This window comes from Rissa tridactyla, chromosome 4, assembly GCF_028500815.1.
Source record: "Rissa tridactyla isolate bRisTri1 chromosome 4, bRisTri1.patW.cur.20221130, whole genome shotgun sequence".
In the NCBI taxonomy this organism is placed as follows: domain Eukaryota; kingdom Metazoa; phylum Chordata; class Aves; order Charadriiformes; family Laridae; genus Rissa; species Rissa tridactyla.
The window spans coordinates 1,943,929-1,963,793 of record NC_071469.1 but is presented as its reverse complement, the minus strand read 5'-3'; the positions used below and the strand labels follow the sequence as shown (position 1 = coordinate 1,963,793).

The 19,865-nt window shown below is 56.2% G+C and overlaps 1 protein-coding gene across 1 annotated transcript in view; it reads left to right on the top strand.

The window, feature by feature from the left end:
* Nucleotides 1-2,996: 2,996 nt before the first annotated feature.
* Nucleotides 2,997-19,865, top strand: part of MYRF (myelin regulatory factor) — a 71,157-nt gene continuing 54,288 nt past the window's right edge. The window contains exon 1 of the mRNA XM_054201601.1: nt 2,997-3,105. Coding sequence (XP_054057576.1) covers nt 3,060-3,105 — 46 coding nt within the window. The 5' untranslated portion in view covers nt 2,997-3,059. The remainder of the gene's footprint in view (nt 3,106-19,865) is intronic.

The window sequence follows — 19,865 nt, the reverse complement described above, 5'->3', positions numbered from 1 at the left end:
TCTTTCAGAAATTACTTCTGGGCCATTGGCCGGCCTGTTCTTGCGGTAACTTGGGAGCGCGAACAATAGAAATGGGTGTTTCGTTTATCCTGCTGCCCCACCGGGATGGACTCGGAGTATGTACCAGGTTTGCCGGGGGTGGCGGCCACTCGCCTTCGTTTGCGTCATTAGCGGGTTGCTCTCAAAGGGCTTTTCGTGTCGTGTCAGCGGGATGCGTGGCATGCCGGGGGCTGGCAGGTCTGCGCCAGGTTATGGGGAAGGTGTGCTGTGGGTCGGTCCCATCCCCACTAAGGAAAGGAGAGAGGTGTCACCGTTTTATTTTAAATAAATTGCCGCCCAGGAGTTTGCACCCTGGGACTGGGGAATCCCAGGCGAAGCCGGATGCGGTCGGTCCGGAGCGTTCCAAGTCTGAGGCGGGTGAGTCTCAGGGTCATTTGCCTTTCAAATCTTTTCGTCATCTTTGGACCCAGCTTTAGGCTCCAACGCCATAATGGGCAGGAACTTGTTCTTCTGCCAGCTTGGCCTGTTCACAGGTTCTCGTGCTGGCTTTTGACGGTCACCGGTGAAGTGACCCCGAATAGCCTTGGCCTTCCCTTGTTGTTTTATTGTGCCCGCGGAACTGAAGCTCCAGCTCCCTCCTGCCGCTCCCGTGATTTATTAGCTCTCCCTGAGACATGTGTGGGTGATGCGCCGTCAGCCTGATGGCACAAGAATAAGATTTAGGGGTGGGCAACGTTGCGGTGAAGCTCAAGGGGAGGTTCTGCAAGCGAGACCTGGCCGGGAGCGAGCGGAGACTCAAAGGGGGAGGTTTCCCCGTGTGCCGGTAAGCGCTGAGCTGGGTGCTCAGGTCCTCCGTGTGCCTGGAAACGTCCTGGGCAAGCGTGTTCTCCAGCGAAAACTTGGGCGTACAGGGCTGTGCGCTCACTGGGAGGGCGATTCATGAAGTTCAAGCAGGCCAAGTGCAAGGTCCCGCACGTGGGCAGGGGCAATCCCAAGCACAAATCCAGGCTGGATGGAGAACGGTTGGAGAGCAGCCCTGAGGAGAAGGGCTTGGGGGTGTGGGTGGATGAGAAGCTCAACACGTGCGCTGGCAGCCCAGAAACCACCCCCCATCCTGGGCTGCATCCCCAGCAGCGTGGGCAGGGGGGCGAGGGGGGGATTCTGCCCCTCTGCTCCGCTCTGGGAGACCCCCCTGCAGTGCTGCCCCCAGCGCTGGGGCACCAACAGCAGAAGGACACGGAGCTGTTGGAGCGGGGCCAGAGGAGGCCCCGGAGATGCTGGGAGGGCTGGAGCCCCTCTGCTGGGAGGACAGGCTGAGAGAGCTGGGGGGGTTCAGCCTGGAGAAGAGAAGGCTCCGCGGAGACCTTCCAGCCCCTTCCAGTCCCTCAAGGGGCTCCAGGAAAGCTGGGGAGGGACTCTGGAGCAGGGAGGGGAGCCGTGGGACGAGGGGGAAGGGTTTTCCACTGCAAGAGGGGAGATTTGGATGAGATATTGGGAAGAAATTCTTGGCTGTGAGGGCGGTGAGCCCCTGGCCCAGGTTGCCCAGAGAAGCTGTGGCTGCCCCATCCCTGGAGGGGTTCAAGGCCAGGTTGGACGGGGCTTGGAGCAACCTGGGCTGGTGGGAGGTGTCCCTGCCCAGGGCAGGGGGTGGCACTGGGTGGGCTTTAAGGTCCCTTCCCACCCAAAGCACTCTGTGATTCCTGACATCCCCACGCAGGAGGCTCTCGCTGAGCACAGATAACGTGCCCCTGGGAGGATGGTGGCGGAGGGTTGGGGTGTGAATCCTTAGCAGGAGCATTTAATTTTTGGGGTGTCACCTAGTAACAGTCTAACATCTAACCTGACACCGGCCGGAGTTTGGCCTGGGCTGGCATTCGGGCCAAAAAATAATAAATTTTTACTTCCTTCCCACGCAGCTTGTGCCTGAAGCTGGGGGAGGTGAGCGTGTGTGCGGGAACAAGGGGCGTGGGGTGACAGAGAATAACAATTGTCTTAATGGAAGGAGAGAGGGAGAGAGAGAAGAAAAAAGGGCTGTTGAGCTCTTTCTCTCCATCCCCGAAATAATAGACCTATTACTGTCCCCAAACCTCGGCCCCCCTCCCCTCCCCAGAGAAGAATTGGTCACTGCACAGCTGTGCGAGCGAGAAAAATATATTTATATATATAAGAGAATCTGCCCTTCTGAATTGGTTTGTGGGGACGGACAAAACCTCATTGTGCGCTTTATCTGCCCCGAAGAGAATGGTCCCACAGTCTGGGGCTGGCAGGGGCTCGGCGTTTGGTTAACTGTGGTCAGATAACTGTAACTTCATTTAGATACTGTACTGTTATTTATTTATTTATTTATTTATTAATTTTTTTTTTTTTTTTTTTTTTTTGGAGGCATTATTATTGATTGTGGGCGCATCTGGGGGAAGAAAACACAACTGTCCCTTCCCCTTCCCCCTCCCCCTCCCCTCCCAGCCCCTGTGGGGTTTTTTTTGGTGATTTATGGCTGGTTTTGAGGGTGTTTTTTTTTTTTTTTGGGGGGGGGGGGGGGAGTTGTTTTAGGTGTGGTTTTTTTTTTTTTTTTTTTTTAAAGTTTTGGGGGTGGTTTTTTTTGAGTTTTGGCTTGCGCTGGGGCTTCGTGCTGTTGGAAAAAGCCGGGTTTTGGGGAGGGAAGACGGGTGCGGCGAGGTGCTGCCTCTCGGGGGAGCCCCGGGTACCGGAGCGGGAGGAGGAGGAGGAGGAGGAGGAGGAAGATGAGGAGGAGGAGGAGCAGGGGCAGGGAGGCCGGCCGGGAGGGAGGAGCGCTGGGCGGCAGCCCAAGTTTGGGGCCAGCTCTCGGCGGAGGCCGATGGGCAGCGGGCGGCCGCGCTGGGTGCGGGGACCGGTACCGGCTCCGGGACCCCGCCGGGGCGGCGGCGGTGCGGGGCGCTGAGGGCTCGGCGGCGGCGGCGGAGGAGCTGGAAGGGAAGGGAAGGGTCGTCGTTGTTGTTGGTGGTGGTGGTGGTGGGGGTGGTGGGATGCCCCCCTGCAAGCGCGGAGACTAACCCGGCCGGCCGGTGCATGGCCCAGACATGGAGGTGGTGGACGAGACGGAAGCTTTGCAGCGCTTTTTTGAAGGTAAGGGGGGACACACCGAGTCCTGAAACCCCCTCCCCGGCACCGGCACCGCTCCGGGGTAGCCCCCTCACCCCATCCCGGCACCTCAACCGCTCATCCAGGCCCCCCACCCCCACCGCCTCCTCCCCGAGTGGCGCCGGGGCAGGATCGGGGTGACGGCGCGCATCCCCTGGTGGACCACCATCTCCCAAGCCGGAGGTCCTGGCACCCCCAAGGGTTGGGGAGAGCGTCACTTCGCCTGCCACCGCCCCGCCGGGGACCTCGGTGTGGCCCTCGCCAGTCCTGGGAGCAGGCGGTGGCGCTGGCATAGGGGTCGCAGACGTCACCACGGGGCCAAACTCCTGGCTGCCCTCTCTGCTGACCCCTCTACCTGTCCCCTGAGGACCGGTGGCCTCTCTACCCGTCCCCAGAGCCGCTGGGCGCGGTGGGTGGGAAGCGGGCTCACCGCTGGGGAAATCGCTCCTCCTTGGGCTAGAAGATAGCCCATCCTCCAGCAGCGATGTCCAGCAGCAGACCCCACGCCATCGGCGTCTGGAGGCCAGCAGTGTCCAGCCCAGACCCCACCGGGCACCATGTGCCCGTGGATCAGAGTCTCCTTCCCACCAGGGTGGCAACCGATGGTGGAAAAGTGGTTGGAAAGAGAGTTTGGCCCCTCTCTCAAGCAGGGGTGAAACGTGGGTCGCTCGTGGCAGCTGAGGGGTCGGTGGGGATGAACCGTGGGGCTGGGAAGGCGTTGGGACCCCGATGCCCTTTGTTGTTGCTCCCTTGGTTCAACGTTTCTTCTCCCCGCTCTGGCTTTGTTGGCACGCTTGGCTCTTCCTTGTTGACCGTGTCGTCGCTTCTCTTCCTCGCTCCTTTTCTTTGTTTCTCGCTGCGCGCCCCTTGTTTCCCCGGTGGGCCGTTTGCCAGGCGGAGGTTTCGGTTGCGGGGGCCGTGCCCCTCGGTGGGAGCCCCTGGCACGCAGATGGTCTTGGGGCAACAACGTGCCCCATCCTGGCCAGGCTCCCTTGGTCAACGTGTCCCGTGGACGGTGGCAGAGCTGGGGTGTGCTGGGGTGGACCCTGGTCCGTGAAGAGCAAGCTGTGTGCATGGGGCAGCCCTGGAGCTTGGATCCCCTCCGGCGTCCTCGGGCTGTGGTGGGATCGGGCAGCGTGTTCGGCATCACCTTGGGGTGGTTGGGGTGGGAGAACCTTCTCCCTTCCGTCTCTTTGGCTGGTGGAAGGACTTAACCGGGGGAGGAAAGCGGAGATGCAGCGCAAGCCGAAGATGCCCTCCAGAGCGAGGAGAGGCTCCCGCTGCTTCTCGTTTACTCCTGGCATCCGTGTGATGCCTCAGTAACGCATCGCCTCGGCTTCAAAGGAAAAAGCATCCCCTGTTTGTTCCAGCCGTGACTCCGGATTCCCAGGAGCGACGGGATTAGGGGAGGACGGGAAGCCTCGCCACGCGGGCTCTTATCGTGCGCTCCCAGCCTGTGTTCTCCTCCGCCCTTCGGGGGGTGTGGGAGGGGGAGCTTCTTTTGTTTTTAGGGTTTCGCTTGGACCCAGCTCCTAAATCCTGCCCACCCACCTCCTGGCCTCGGGGCACCCAGCGCCTCCCCGGCGCCCTCCTCAGCACCCCGACCTGACTTCCAGGCGTCACGCTTCTGCTGGCCGCCTCTTCGTTTTCTTTGTAAAAGCGGAATCTCCCTCCCCCCGAGCATCTTTTCATAGGGTGGAAGGTTTCTTTCTTTTTTCTGTCCGTTTTCGTCCTTTCTTTTTGGGTGCCGTGGGTTGGACAAGATGACCTCAAGAGGTCCCTGCCAACCTCAACCCTTTGGGATTCTTTCTCTCTTTTCCCTTCTTTCTCTTTCCTCTCTTTTCCCTTCTTTCTCTTTTTATCTTTATTTTCTTTGTCTTTCTCCTTTATTTCCTCTCTCTATTTTTCCCCTCTGTTGAACTAAAAGCGTCTTGTCCCTGTAAAACCCAAGAGTGAGGGAAACCGTGGCTGAGGGATATTTCTTAACTTCTTCTACCTGCTCATGTGTATAACTTCCTTTTTCGAATTTCCGCGATCTTAATTTTTTTTTTTTATTATTTTTTTTTTTGGCGGAGCCCGACGCGGCTGTTCATTTCATTTGTGCGGCTACGTCCCTTTGGCGCGGTTATTAAAGTCATTGAGAGAGGGTTATCATCGCCAGCGCGGCGTTTGAGGGGGGAAGAGGAGAAGGTGGCACCACCAAGGGTTGCCGCTCGGTTGGGTGAAGGGAAAAGGTTCCTTCCCCTCACGCAGGTTGTAATCGCGGCGCTCGGAAGCAGCGCACGGCCAATCCGAGCCCCTCGTATTTGGGAGTGAAGGTCAGTGCCTTAAATTGCTAACTTTGCAGCACGGAGTCGGATTTACCCTGGAATCTCGCTGTCCTGAAGAATTAGTGGCTTCTGGATGTGTAATATAGCAGCAAACAATAGATCCGCTAGAGTTTATTTTAATTTTCGGGAATAAGTGAATTAGTAGAAGCCATTCCTCGCCACCTCGTCACTTCTTTAAAAGGCGTTGGATGATTCCCTTCCTGGGGAAATGCGTGTTCAAACCATGTTTTTCTCTTATAGTGAAATATCTTTTTCTCCTCGCGGATCGTCTTCTCTCCAAGCGGAGATTCCACGCCAGAGGGATTTCTCCCTGCACGCCGAAAAACCTGAAATAACGCGGGCATTCCCTTTCCTCGACTCCGATTTGCGCCGGATCGGAGCCTGCTGTAAGCGATCCCGTCGTGTTTCCGAGCAATCCTTTCCCGCCTGTCCAGCCCTGGGGGGTTCCAAGTGTCAGAGGGGGATTAACTGGTCTCTTCTCGCCGACTTTTGGGGAGCGGGGGCTGAGGTGGGGAAGGGAGTTGGTGGCTCTGCCGCTTCCAGAGTTGCGTCTCTGGTTTCCTCAGAGATCATGGAATTGTGGAATCGTCGAGGTTGGAAGGGACCTTTGAGATCACTGAGTCCAACCATCAACCCAACACCCCAAAACCCACCACTAACCCATGTCCCTCAGCACCATGATTCCACGTCTTTTAAATCCCTCCAGGGATGGTGACTCCACCACTGCCCTGGGCAGCCTGTTCCAATGCTTGATAACTCTTTCAGTGAAGAAATTTTTCCTGATATCCTTTATTTTCATAGAGAGGGCTCTCAGTATTTTCTTGGGCAGGATATCCTCATTTATTTCCCTGGAATGTCGGTTGTCTGCTCTTCGAGAGTGGGATCCGAGACAGGCGGGGATGGAGAAAGCAGAAGAACGATGTGAAAAGTTCAGGGCTTTGTTGGGATGTTTGGGAAGGGATTAGGGAAAAGCCTGCGCCCATCTCTTGAGGGGAGAGATGGACCGGGCGGAACTTCACGCCCCGCTGGGGAGCGGGATGAGGATGCTGCGAGTGCGAGTCTCGCCGGCGTATGGTCTCCCAATGTCCTCGAGGTGGACCTGTCCCGTGTCAGGAAGGCCGTGGCCGGCCTGGTTTGTCTTAGCACGGCTGGGAAACGGGTTTTGTGGTGCCCAGGACCATCCTGCCCAGCCGAGCTGGGACGGCGTGGAGGCGGAGAGCGTGGGATGCTGGAGGTTCTGGGCAGCGGTGGTGAAGGAGCTCCGTTTGGTCTTTCCACGGCGTTTCGGGAGTGTTTACCCAGCGCGTTTGTATTTTGTATCAAAGGAAAAAAGGAGGGAGTTGAAAGCGTCTGACCCTTGGCTGGCATCCTGCGAGCAACCTCACCTTCCTCCCTGCCCGCCGCTCGCGTAAGGGAAACAGTTACGACAGAGCTCAGCTATTCGGGATCCCTCTCTCTCTCTCTCGGCTAATTTATGAGATAAGAGGTTGTTGAAGAATGTATATCGGGAAGGATGTGCAGAGCAGGGCTTGGGGGGCAGGGGAGGGGGCGGCTGGACGGGGAGAGGGCGAGAAATGGAGAAAGAACAGCCGGACGCTCCAAGTTTGGAGGATTTTGGGGGGCAAATTGCAGCTGGGCAAGACGGTAGTGGGTTAAGTAGAAAGGAGCAGATTTCAGGGAAGGCACGCGCGTCCTGTGGAACGAAGGACCTTGAACCAGCACACGGGTTTTTTTAGCGGAGCCCTCAGGAGCGTGTGTTTGCGGGGCGGCCGTGGGTCCGGCCGTGCTGCCGGAGGGGTGGCCCCAACCTCCGAGCCGGGGGCGAGCGAGTGAGCACCGGGCGTTTTATCAGCGGGGCAGCGAGTGTTGGTGTTAGAGAAGGGGTTTGCCCGTCGGAGCACGCGTGTACGCGTGTTAGTGGGATCGGTTACTTGCTGGGTGATTTTTATTGCGCGTTCATGTCCGTGAGTGGGAAATGCCACCTCGCAGCCCTGCCAGGAAGGCATCTGGGCCCCGTTTTCCTTGGATGAAGAAGTGAAAAATGATGGGGCTGAGGCAGAGAGCTGGACCCAGGACTCATGGTTTGGTTTGCACCTTGTCCACCGTACCGTGTCGTAAGGGTCGGGTCTCCGCGTGTCCGCAGGAGGATTTGGCGGCGGGTGGGAAGGAGCGGAGAAGGACTTCAACAATGAAACTTTCAGTGATGGAACACCTGGACGCGTTCCTGTGCCACCTGCTCTGGGTGACCCTGCTCTGGCAGGGGGTTGGACGGGGTGATCTCCAGCGGTCCCTTCCAACCCCTGCCAGTCTGTGATGTGAAATAGTGAACCCACGAGCTTAAGGGAAGAGGAACGATGGTTTCTCTTCAGGGCTGCCCAGCACCTCGTGGTGGGGTGAAGCATCCTGGTGCTGGTGGTGCTGGTGACCCCACCTGCGAGTTACGTCTCGCTGGGGTTATGCTGAACTTTGAATTTCTGCCAGGCGGGAGGTTGGGGGATGACAAAAAAAGAGTCACAGAGAAACAAGGGTCCGCTTTGGGGTCTTCCTGGGTGCTTAGGGGTGCAGAGGGGAGAGCGTGGGGCTGACAACGCTGGGAGCAGGCAGGGCAGGAGGACGGTAGACCCGGAGCCTCTGGAGCAGAGCTGTGGTATCATAGAATCATAGAATGGTTTGGGTTGGAAGGGATCTTAAAGATCATTCAGTTCCAACCCCCCTGCCCTGGGCAGGGACACCTCCCACTAGATCAGGTTGCTCAGAGCCCCATCCAGCCTGGCCTTAAAAACTTCAAGGGATGGGGCTTCCATCTTGGAAGATGGCCCAGTTGCTCTCTGGGCAACCTGGGCCAGTGTCTCACCACCCTCAGGGTGAAGAACTTCTTCCTAACGTCCAGTCTGAATTGACCCATCTCTAGTTTTAATCCATTCCCCCTAGTCCCACTGTGACCCGACATCCTAAAGAGTCCCTCCCCAGCTTTCTTGTAGGCCCCCTTAAGATACTGGTAGGCCACTAGAAGGTCTCCTCGGAGCCTTCTTTCCATCTGTCATGGTGCTGGCTGGAGGGCAGAACCCACACACGCCCCCCAGGACACCCAGCCCCACGTACGTTTTTAGGCACCGGGGCTTGACATAGCAATGCAACTACAGTGGGTCGGAGCATCGGGTTCTTCTGAATTATACGAAAGAATGGCTTTTTCTGGGAGCTGGGCTTCACCTTCTGCCCGTCCCGTGGCTGGCTGACCCTTAGCTTCTGCATCCCCCAAATGCATCTTCGAGGTCTGATGCTGGGCTGGGCTTTCCTGCCCTGCCTGCACGGAGATCTTTGGTGTGGCGGGAGGGAGGGCAGAGGGAAAGCGCCGGGGAAAGGCTGCGGAGAATCTTGGGCTCCAGGCGAGGGGCCCAATGTGGTCTCTGCTGTGGGCGCTTCGTGCCTGGACCCGGCTCTCGGGAGGAGCGGGGCTGGGGACGCGGTGGCTTTGCAGGGTGACAGTCTCTGCGGGGGCCTGGCTGGCGCCGTGGGGAAGGTAAGAGGCTTTGCGTGGAGCGCTTTCGCCGGACGGAGCGAGCCCGTGACAGAATGGTCCTGGGGAACCTGGTACAGCACAAACACATGACCATCCCTCCTGGTAATCCCCTCGCAAGACCCAAATCCCAGCGGGTAGCAGCAGCCTCCCAGCCTCCTCCCTCGCCCTCCCACTCTTCCCCGAGGGAATAGAAAAACCAGCAGGCAGCAGCCCCGGGACCTGGAGAAGCTGAGCTAGGCAGGATAATGACAGAGGGACAGAGCAGGGAGGCGGCGGGAGCTTGACGTCTGCTCTCACCATGCTCAGGATGCGCTGGATCCGAGCAGGTAACAGCACAGACTCCCCCCGACCCTTCCACGGCTCGGCTTGCTTTCCCCTCTGCCTCTCCATCTCTCTTTCCAGTGTGGTGGTTTTCTGCTCCTCCTCTCTCTGCCCTCTATTTCGAGCCTCCCCTGCCCACCCGACTCGGTGTCTGCCTCTGGTCGGTGTCTGCCCCCAGCAGGAGCAGGGAGCACGAGGATGCTGGTGAGCCCAGCTCCATCCTAGGGCCTCAGCAGAGGAGGGAAGAGAGAAAAACCACAGAATGGTTTGGGTTGGAAGGGACCTTGAAAACCGTCCAGTGCCACCCCCTGCCCTGGGCAGGGACACCTCCCACCAGCCCAGGTTGCTCCAAGCCCCAGCCAACCTGGCCTTGAACCCCTCCAGGGATGGGGCAGCCACAGCTTCTCTGGACAACCTGGGCCAGGGGCTCACCACCCTCACAGTCAAGAATTTCTTCCCAATATCTCATCCAAATCTCCCTTCTTTCAGTGGAAACCCCTTCCCCCTCGTCCCACGGCTCCCCTCCCTGATCCAGAGTCCCTCCCCAGCTTTCCTGGAGCCCCTTGAGGGCCTGGAAGGGACTGGAAGGTCTCCGCGGAGCCTTCTCTTCTCCAGGCTGAACCCCCCCAGCTCTCTCAGCCTGTCCTCCCAGCAGAGGGGCTCCAGCCCTCCCAGCATCTCCGGGGCCTCCTCTGGCCCCGCTCCAACACCTCCGTGTCCTTCTGCTGTTGGTGCCCCAGCGCTGGAGGCAGCACTGCAGGGGGGTCTCACAGAGCGGAGCAGAGGGGCAGAATCCCCTTCCCTTGAGCTCACCCCCAGCAGCCCGCAGCGCTTGGCTGAGGCCCTGGGGACATTCCTGGGCACTGGGGGAAGCTGCCACCTCCATCCCAGCAGGACCTGCTGCAGGAGGTTCCCGGAGTCTTCAGCCAAACCACTTGTCCTCGTCTGCTCCTCAGGGCAAGGCTGGCGCAGAACAATCTGCCGCTTCCAGTGTGGTCTTGTGACTGTGCTGGTACTTCCCTGGGGTCTTCGCTTTCCCCTCAGTTTCCCCAAAACTCCTTTTTCCTGGATGGGAAAAGGACAGGAGGCATCTAGATGGAGTAAGGCCAGGAGGGTGGATCCCTCCAGGCGGCCGATAAGGGCTGGGTTGTGATTCAGACGGAGCGAGGTGCGCACCCGCCCACGGAGGCTCCGCCGGGGACGGAGAGAGGTACTTTGCCCGTGTCCTGGTTAATGTGTCTTCCACGGGTTGGCGTCCTGGGAGCAATGCCTGAACCTGGACCAGGATGGGGGGTGCAGGGAGAGGCGGCCGCCGGGGCGGGTTGGAAGGGAGTCCTGCGGGAGGTGTGACCAGGGTGATGGAAACGGGCAGGTGGGTGACTCAGAGATCCGGTTGTCCCGCCTGCTCCCACTGCCCGGGATTGGGGTTGCGCAAGGGCTGCTGCCTGCAAGGATTATGGGGAAGACACGCGGGGCAATAGACCTGGAATAATATGGCTCTTGGGCATGGTTAGCCTGGAGAGAGCTGGACACTGCCTGGAGAAGTGCCGCCCCAACCTGAGGGGCGCGTTGGGAAGCTGCTTTCTGCCTCCTGTCCTAGTTCAGTGATCTGCTTTTTGCCTTCTGCTTTCACCCTGGTTTTCTTGCCCATGGTCACGTAGTGAGGAATAAAACCAGAAGAGGTTCTCCAAAGACGGAAGAGAGATGGGGCCCTGCCGTTCTTGCCCGCTTCTGGTCAGGGGAGGTTTAGATTGGATATTAGGAAACATTTTTTCACTGAAAGGGTTATTAAACATTGGAACAGGCTGCCCAGGGAGGTGGTGGATTCACCATCCCTGGAGGTGTTTAAGAAAAGGGTAGATGGGGCACTTAGGGACATGGTTTAGAAGTGGCTTTTGTCAGGGTAGGTTAAAGGTTGGACTTGATGATCTTAAAGGTCCCCTCCAACCTCAGCAATTCTATGATTCAATGATTCTATGATTCTATGGTTGGGGGGCCCCATGGATTCCTCCTGCTGGGACGAGACCCGAGTGATCTGGAGCTGCGCTGGGAGGGTGACGGGCTGTGGCCGACAAACCTTTGGCTGGCAGCAGCTCTGCAGGTCTCTGCCCTTGCTCTGCGCTGCCCAGAGAGGGTCCTAGACCATGGCTTGGTGTCCCCTCTGTCTGGCCCTGCCCGGGGATTCCCCATCGCGGGGATGGGGTTGCTCCGGCAGGGCTTGCTGGGTAACCCCCTTGCCTCTTCCCAGTGGTGTTGCTGGTTGGACTTGGACTTTGCACTCTCTGATAAGCACCCCCGTAAGGTAAATGTGTCTGAGGAATGATTAACTCACCTGTACGTTGCCAGAGGACAGGGGAGCAGCTGTGACCGGAGCCACAAACAGGAACAGGCTTGTGGCTTCTGGGCCCGAGCTGGTGGTTGCCAGATGCCCCTCCCGCGCACCAGCTCATGGGGCGGCATCCTCCTGGAGAGGGGACCCACACCATGGCCTCCTTGGTGCTTTCCAGGCAGATACCAGGACTGGGTGTGGACAAGAGGGATGAGATGTTCAGATCAGCAGGGGAGGTGCGGAGTCCAGGGGAGGACAGTGCTGCTGCGTAGGGAAAAGGGGTGGTTTTAGAAGCAGAGGCTGGATTGCGTTGGACACCACCCTGGGCCATCCGGTGGCTCCCACTCATGGTTTCAGGGGTATGAACAACAGCAGAAGCTCAACATGAGCCGGCAATGTGCGCTGGCAGCCCAGAAACCCCCCGATGTCCTGGGCTGCATCCCCAGCAGCGTGGGCAGGGGGGCGAGGGGGGGATTCTGCCCCTCTGCTCCGCTCTGGGAGACCCCCCTGCAGTGCTGCCTCCAGCGCTGGGGCACCAACAGCAGAAGGACACGGAGGTGTTGGAGCGGGGCCAGAGGAGGCCCCGGAGATGCTGGGAGGGCTGGAGCCCCTCTGCTGGGAGGACAGGCTGAGAGAGCTGGGGGGGTTCAGCCTGGAGAAGAGAAGGCTCCGCGGAGACCTTCCAGCCCCTTCCAGTCCCTCAAGGGGCTCCAGGAAAGCTGGGGAGGGACTCTGGATCAGGGAGGGGAGCCGTGGGACGGGGAGGAATAGTTTTAAACTGAAAGAGGGGAGATTAGGAAGAAATTGTTTGCTGTGAGAGTGGTGAGCCCCTGGCCCAGGTTGCCCAGAGAAGCTGTGGCTGCCCCATCCCTGGAGGGGTTCAAGGCCAGGTTGGACGGGGCTTGGAGCAACCTGGGCTGGTGGGAGGTGTCCCTGCCCAGGGCAGGGGGTGGCACTGAATGGTCTTCAAGGTCCCTTCCAACTCTAACCATTCTAGGATATATCCTTTTATTCCTACCGACTGGCACCCTTTGGCATACCCTTGCTTATCCTTTGGCATACCCTTGCTTATCCTTCAGACCTTCCTTCTCCCATGGCACCGTTTGCCCCGCACGGCAGGGACAGAGGACATCTTCTGTCTGATTTGGTGGAGGTGGACGGTTTGGTCACCCCAGGTCCCTGTGTTCCTCACCGTCTTCCAGCACACCCTGGAGCGCGTTCAAGGCACGTTTGAATGAACGGCTTCCTTCCCGAGGGAAAATGTAATGTGATACTCAGGGTCCACCACTTATCTCCCTGAACTTTGTCTGTTTTGATGCAGTTACTCAAAATGGCGAAAGGGAGACCTGGGAGCGGGGCTGGGAAAAGCGGCCAGCCCCGGCGGCACAACAGAGGTGCCAGATTTGTTGTGGATTTTCTGGCTTTTTTTTTTTCCCCACTCTTCCCCATCCCTCATCCCTTCTGCTCTATCCAGTCGTCTTTTCTTTTTAGCCGCTCTCCTTTTTTTTTCCGGTGTATTGAAGGGGATGTACTGAATCGTACCCTAAGTGATTGCAAACTCCGTTGGTTGGGAGCGCGGAAAAAGCAGGGCTGTGGTTGTAGAGCAGCGTGTGGTGTGAACAGGCTGCCTGAAGCCGTGTGGGATGGGACCAGGAGCGAGTAAGGAGATGAGAGGCACCTGCAATGCCAACAGTCATGGTCCAGCTTTGGTGAGATCTTGCCTTTTTTTAAAAAAAAAACCAAAACAAACGGTAATTAAATCAGTTTTTGCTGGGACTGATTTAATTTTTTTTCCTGTAGAGCCTTTTGTCCTCACCCCAAGGTTGCGGCGGTGTAGTATCTCAGGAGACTTGGAGTGACAAATCGATCTGGTTTTTCTTACCCGAGGAGAAGAAGATAGGAATGGGTGGGGAGGAGAGAACGCGGGGGGCATGGGGATGGTCCCAGTAGACACCAGCAGCGTTTCCAAAAGAGTTGGAGGCCTAAGTCCTGCAAGATCTGTCTGCTTAGATAGCAAGGACCAAAAAGCATGATGAGCTGCTCTTGTTCGCAGCCTTGAGAAGCGGACGCGATATAAAGAGTCCGTTCAACTTAATGGGGAATATGAAGATTCACTTAGTTTGTGTCTGACAATACTTATTAATCCCCCAACTGTCGTTTATGACTTTTAATCCCGTGTGCCGATTACAGCTGACTGCTAGAAATCTAGATAAACAGGCAACCAAACAACTTATCAGCCTGCTTGATCTTGGCTTATCTCTTCTGTTGTGGCAAGCAATGGTTATGGACATCGATTCTATAAAGCACTAAAAAGCGCGCTTCGACTTTATTGGAAATGAAACACCTGCTTAAGTAAAGTAAAAGCTTAAAACCTGTGCCTTATGAGGGCCATCAAGCCATTTCGTAGCCAGCTGCTTGCTGATAATATAATCAATGCTCCGCTCAGGAGAAGAACAGAAACGGTCTTTTCCCTCTTGAGGAGCCATCAAAATCTGAGGTCAAGGAGAAGTTCTGGGTAGGGGGGAGCAGGAGGACTGCCGTCCATCTCCCCCCCCCGCCTCTCTACTTGAGTTCAGTCTTTGGAAAAGGGGTGTTGGAGGAGTGGACGGTGAGGAGTTTTCACCTCCAGCATGGCGGAACGTGTAGTGAAGAGAGAGGGGGGATAAACGATGTTTCGAAACTCATCTCGTTGGCGTTGAGGGGACGAAGGGACGCAAGAAACAGGGATGTACATGCTGGGGATGGGCTTCACAGCCCAGAATGAGAAGTTTGGGTGCTGGAGGTTGTGCTGGTGGGCAGGGGCTTGGGAAGAGGAGCTGGTCAAAAGTCAGCCCAGTCCAACAGGATGGTCTTGTGGAACATCAGGGTAGGGACCTTTCCTGCTCCTCTGCTGTTAGACGCAGGTACTGTGACTCTGTTACACCCAGGAGGCATCTGTGGATGCAGTAAATCATGGATGATCACCAACAGAGATTTTTTTAGCATGAATTTTCAGCACGGTGTCCTGCTTTGAGCGTCCTTGCTTAATTAAGGCGAGGTGAATTTGTAGGTGATCACGACACAAGCCATGTTTGGCTTTGAAAGAGATGAGGATGGTACCGGTGACAGTGAGCTGCGATGCGTAGTACGGTTGGTACCAGAGGCCAGGAATATTTTCCACCACTGGTGCAGAGCAAGGCCTTGTCCGGAGGACACAAGGCGTAGGCTGGAATGCTTTCGGTTGGCTCTCTGAAGGAGAGAAGTTGTAGGGTTTACTGGGCTTTTTTGTTTAAACCCTTTTCTCTGCCGTTTTGGAAACCAAACCACAGTGAGAGTGAGCTTTGAGAACGAGATGGTAGGAATGGGATGGAGAAAGTTGGTCTGATGTCTCCTTGTTTTGTGTTTTGAGGTGCGGGTTGCTCAGGCAGTGAACAATCAATGTCAGCCAGTGAAAAGGGGACGTGAGTTTTAGGAGTGCAGGTTGCTCCCCGGGGACAATCCCTGCCTGAAGGAGACTTGTGGAGGCCTCTGTTTTTGCAGAACTAAACCCCAAGTTCCGTAGAAGCTGTTTCTTCTTTGATCAGCCTGTTTAAATGAGTCAGGTTGGTGGTTGAAGGCTTTCATCAGTGCAGGAGAGCCCTGTTAAGTCATTTGATTTTTGCTCTTTCACAGACTTTATAGCCCTCAATAAATCCAGAGGCTTTGCGTCAGTGAGCGGTTGGGAAGTCTCCTGTTGTTATGGTTGTCCTCATTGCTGGTTGTCTTGCAGCAGGGGTGAGCTCCAAACCTCTTTGAGCTGACAGTGGGAGACTGGCCAAGTCTTTCTGGTCCAGGTGAAGTGCGGAAGAACGGAGAGATGAGAGGAGCCTCCCCACTTCCAGAGGCAGCTCAGGGCCACCTGGGATAAAGTGACCTTATGAAATTCAACCAGGGCAAGTGCAGGGTGCTCCTCCTGGGGAGGAATAACCCCCCGCACCAGGACAGGTTGGGGGTGACCTGCTGGAGAGCAGCTTGGTGGGAAGAGCTGAAAGTCCTGGGCAACAATGGGATGGCCATGAGCCAGCAATGGGCCCTTGTGGCCAAGAAGGCCAATGGCATCCTGGGGGGCATCAAGAAGAGTGTGGCCAGCAGGTGGAGGGAGGTCATCCTCCCCCTCTGCTCTGCCCTGGGGAGGCCACATCTGGAGCGCTGTGTCCAGCTCTGGGCTCCCCGGGTCAAGAGGGACAGGGAACTGCTGGAGAGGGGACAGCAAAGGGCTACCAAGATGCTGAGGGGACTGGAACATCTCTCTGATGAAGAAAGGCTGAGGGATTTGGGTCTCTTCAGTCTGGAAAAAAGACGGCTGAGGGGGGACCTTATCAAGGCTTGTAAATACTGAAAGGGGGGTGTCAGGAGGATGGGGCCAGGCTCTTCTCAGTGGTGCCCAGGGACAGGACAAGGGGTAACGGGCACAAACTTGACCATAGGAAGTTCCATCTGAAGACAAGGAGGAACTTCTTTGCTGTGAGGGTGGCAGAGCCCTGGCACAGGCTGCCCAGAGAGGTGGGGGAGTCTCCGTCTCTGGAGACATTCAAACCCGCCTGGAGGCGTTCCTGTGCCACCTGCTCTGGGTGACCCTGCTCTGGCAGGGGGCTGGAGGGGATGATCTCCAGAGGGCCCTGCCAACCCCCACCAGTCTGGGATTCTGTGACCTCTCCTTTATGTTCTTATCCCCTTCTGCTCCTCTTTTCTTACCTGCTGATTTCATAACGCCCAGGCAGTGGCAGTAAGTTTTTCAATGGAATTACTTTCTGATTTTTCCCTACTTTGACAGTATCATTTCCTAAAAGAAAGATGCTTAACTGAGTTTCAGATTAGAAGGAACTATGAGATCTTCTAGCCTGGCCCACATAGCAGCTTTGAGCAATGCAACCTCCAGCTGAAACTATGGAGGAATAACAGCTTTGGTGTTTTTTTACTGCCACAGGGAATTTGTCTATGAGATTGAGGTAGACATCCTGGCTTTGTCAGGAGAACTGTGGGGCTTCCCATCATGTGTGGTTGTAGGTTTGTGTTTCATCTGTTAAAAAAAAAAAAGAAACCCAACAAAATAAACTCAACCAACCAAGAGCCCCATAGCTCTGGTTTGGGGCTTTTACAGGAAGGAACGTGTCCTGTTGAACTGTGAGAAACTGGTCAGACTTTGCCCTCGGCTCAGCCCTGAGAGTCTGTGTGGGCTGAGAACTTCTCCGAGGGACTGGAGAAGTCTTAAGTCAGGTCTGTGAGCCCTTCTCTGAAGGCATAAGCAGGGGGTCTCTTCCAGACAAAACAGTCTGCAGATGTGGGCAACGCCACCACTTTACAGCATGAGTCCAGGCAGTTCCCCATTGCTTTGCCTGTGTCAGCCCTTTGTGTAACCGACTGCTACAATTTTGGGGCAAGATCCATCTCTTCCTTTCTTGTAGTCAAGGAACTACACAGAAACAAGAGGCCAGTAATCTTGGGAATTTCTTTCCCAAGAGATCATAGAATCGTAGAATGGTTTGGGTTGGAAGGGACCTTAAAGCCCATCCAGTGCCACCCCCTGCCCTGGGCAGGGACACCTCCCACCAGCCCAGGTTGCTCCAAGCCCCGTCCAACCTGGCCTTGAACCCCTCCAGGGATGGGGCAGCCACAGCTTCTCTGGGCAACCTGGGCCAGGGCCTCATCGCCCTCAGAGATCAGAGTTCTGGGCCACAGGTGCTGTAAGAATGCTGGAGACTCCTGTGGTTGTTCACCAAGAGTGGACTGTCCTTCTGGGAAGGAGTCTGCTCGGCTCTCCCTTCTGCTGGGTGCCAGCACAGTGTGCGGGGAGAGGCGATGGGCGCAGGGTGGTGGCGGTCCCTTGGCCAGCAGTGCTTTCCTGGCAGGGTCTTCTCCAGCCAGGAGGTCAGCTCCAGCCCCATGGAGAACCTGGCAGGAGGATGGCAGGGTGATCAGCCCCTGCGGGACCAATGAAGCCAATTTCCCATTCGAAGACGTGGTTGGGTGGAAAAGCTCCAGAAAGTTCACCTTGAAGGAGGTACATCAACCTGAAAGTCCCATTATTCAGCTCTAGACCTCAGGCATAAGCGCTAACGTGCTTCACTAGTGGCATGGCATTGCTCTTCCCGAGATTCACGTGTGTGAGCAGACTTCTAGGAGTCACCCAGGTATCTGCATAAGGGGAAAGTGACTTTTCTATCGTGACAGACCCCAAGTCGCACAATGAACCTCCAAAAGAAGTGGAGTGGGGGTCTGGCAGGAGATGGATCCTTGCTGCAGGGTACCCCCGTGCTTTTCCGAAGGGGCCTGTCACAAAAGAAAGGAAAGTGGGGATATAAAACTTAGAAAACTTCAGCGCTGAGGTTGAGGAATGCTTTGTCACTCGTGTGTCAGCCTCCAAGGAAGTTCCCTTCATGGCTGGGGACTGTCTGAAAGGCTTGGGCCAAGGGATGAACCCATTGTGCTGTGCCAGAGGGAGGTGTCCGGTGGGAGCGGGACGAAGTCAGTCCTCTCCCTGCTCTCCTTCCATGGACGACTCATGACTTACGGAGCTGTGGTAACGGGCTGCGAATGAATTTTGCCAATAGAACTCTCTTGGGCAGATCGGTGAACTACAGTGGGGATAAGGAAATAGGAAAATATTGTCAAACGTGTTCCTGAACTGCTGAAAATCCTAAATCAGCTTCTGATCACTGAGTTGCCTCTGAAACCTTTGTCCGTAACTCAACTAGGTGGAGAACCTGAGGGACAGTTGAACAGTGGTTGTGGTTTTACGTGCTGAGAAAGTTTGGTTTTGGCTCCCTGAGCTTCTTCCATCTGTTGAGACAGCGTCTGCTGCCTCCGTGGTGTGTTGGATTCAGAGCACTGTGGGCTCTACAACTAGGAGGGGCCTCCAAGGTACCTGAGAAGGTAGAATTCCTCCTAGAGCATCACCTTGAGAGTAATTTGTTATTCTTTCCAAAAGGTGGTGACCAGTAATGTTAATATTCATGTTTATTGGAGTCAGACACGAGGGCCTTGGGCCTGCTGTGGCTGAGCTTTGCAAGTGTGGAGGAGCAGATGGTCCCTGACCTTGTGTGTTTTACCTCCCTGCGAGGTGCAACATCTTATTTCGTGGCGGACATTGTCAAATCTTGCACTCCAGGTGCCATATCCTCCTTGCCAGACTGAAACTGCCCCCCAGCAGGCTGCTGTCTCCATCCTCGTCACTCTCTACAACCACTTGAAAGGACATTGTAGAGAGGTTGGGGCTGGTCTCTTCTCACAGGTCATTAGCGCTAGAACAAGAGGGAATGGCTTCAAGCTGCAGCAGGGGAGGTTTAGGCTGGACATTAGGAAAAAATTCTTCCCAGAAAGAGTGGTCAGACACTGGAATAGGCTGCCCAGGGAGGTGGTGGAGTCACCATCCCTGGAGGTGTTTAAGACTCGTTTAGATGCGGTGTTGGGGGATATGGTGTAGGGGAGAACTTTGTAGAGTGGGGTTGATGGTTGGACTCGATGATCCCAAGGGTCTTTTCCAACCTAAATGATTCTATGATTCTACGATATACGGGAGGATTCAACGGCTGCTCAGCCTCCTGGTAATAAACAGACCAGACGGGGACTTTCGTGAAGCTTCTTGTGCATCCCTATTATTTCGCCCTTTTCCAAAGTCTCTTCGGTATTTCTGTGCCCTCTTCCAGACAAATGGAGGTGGGCCATGGATTCCAGCGACAGTATGGCGAAAAGCCAGGATGGTTTCTCCATCTTCTGCTCCATAGTGCCCTTGTGCGTGGAGAACCGCGGTCGCTGTCAGAGCGAGTGGCTTTGGCCCAGGTTCCGTTGCTGGGGGGGGTCTCTGCTGGTAACCCCTCTGCTCTTCGATGTTTCTATATTAGCAGCTGTATTTTAGCTCTTTGTGACGTGGTGTTTGATCTCAGTCAGGTTCTCCCTGTCAGTTCCGATCAGGATGTTGTTCGGCGTGAAGCGAAAGGCACTGGAGAAATTCACGGCCGTGACCGCGGCAGGGCAGGGACCGTCTGGCTCATCTTCGAATTGACAACACCCAGCCCAGCAGACTCGAGGGGGGCTGCTGCAGAGGCACCTCCGTAACAAGGGTATTCGGCAATCTAAAGATGCTGCCGGTACCGCGAGCCTTGAGCGAGAAGATGAAAAGTGGATTTTGCAGGAAAGACGGGCTTTCTGCCCCATTTCCGATGAAGTCAGCCGAACTGCTGGGCTTCAGCCGTAGCTGTGGCCCACGTTTTTGGGGAAAGCAAAAGAT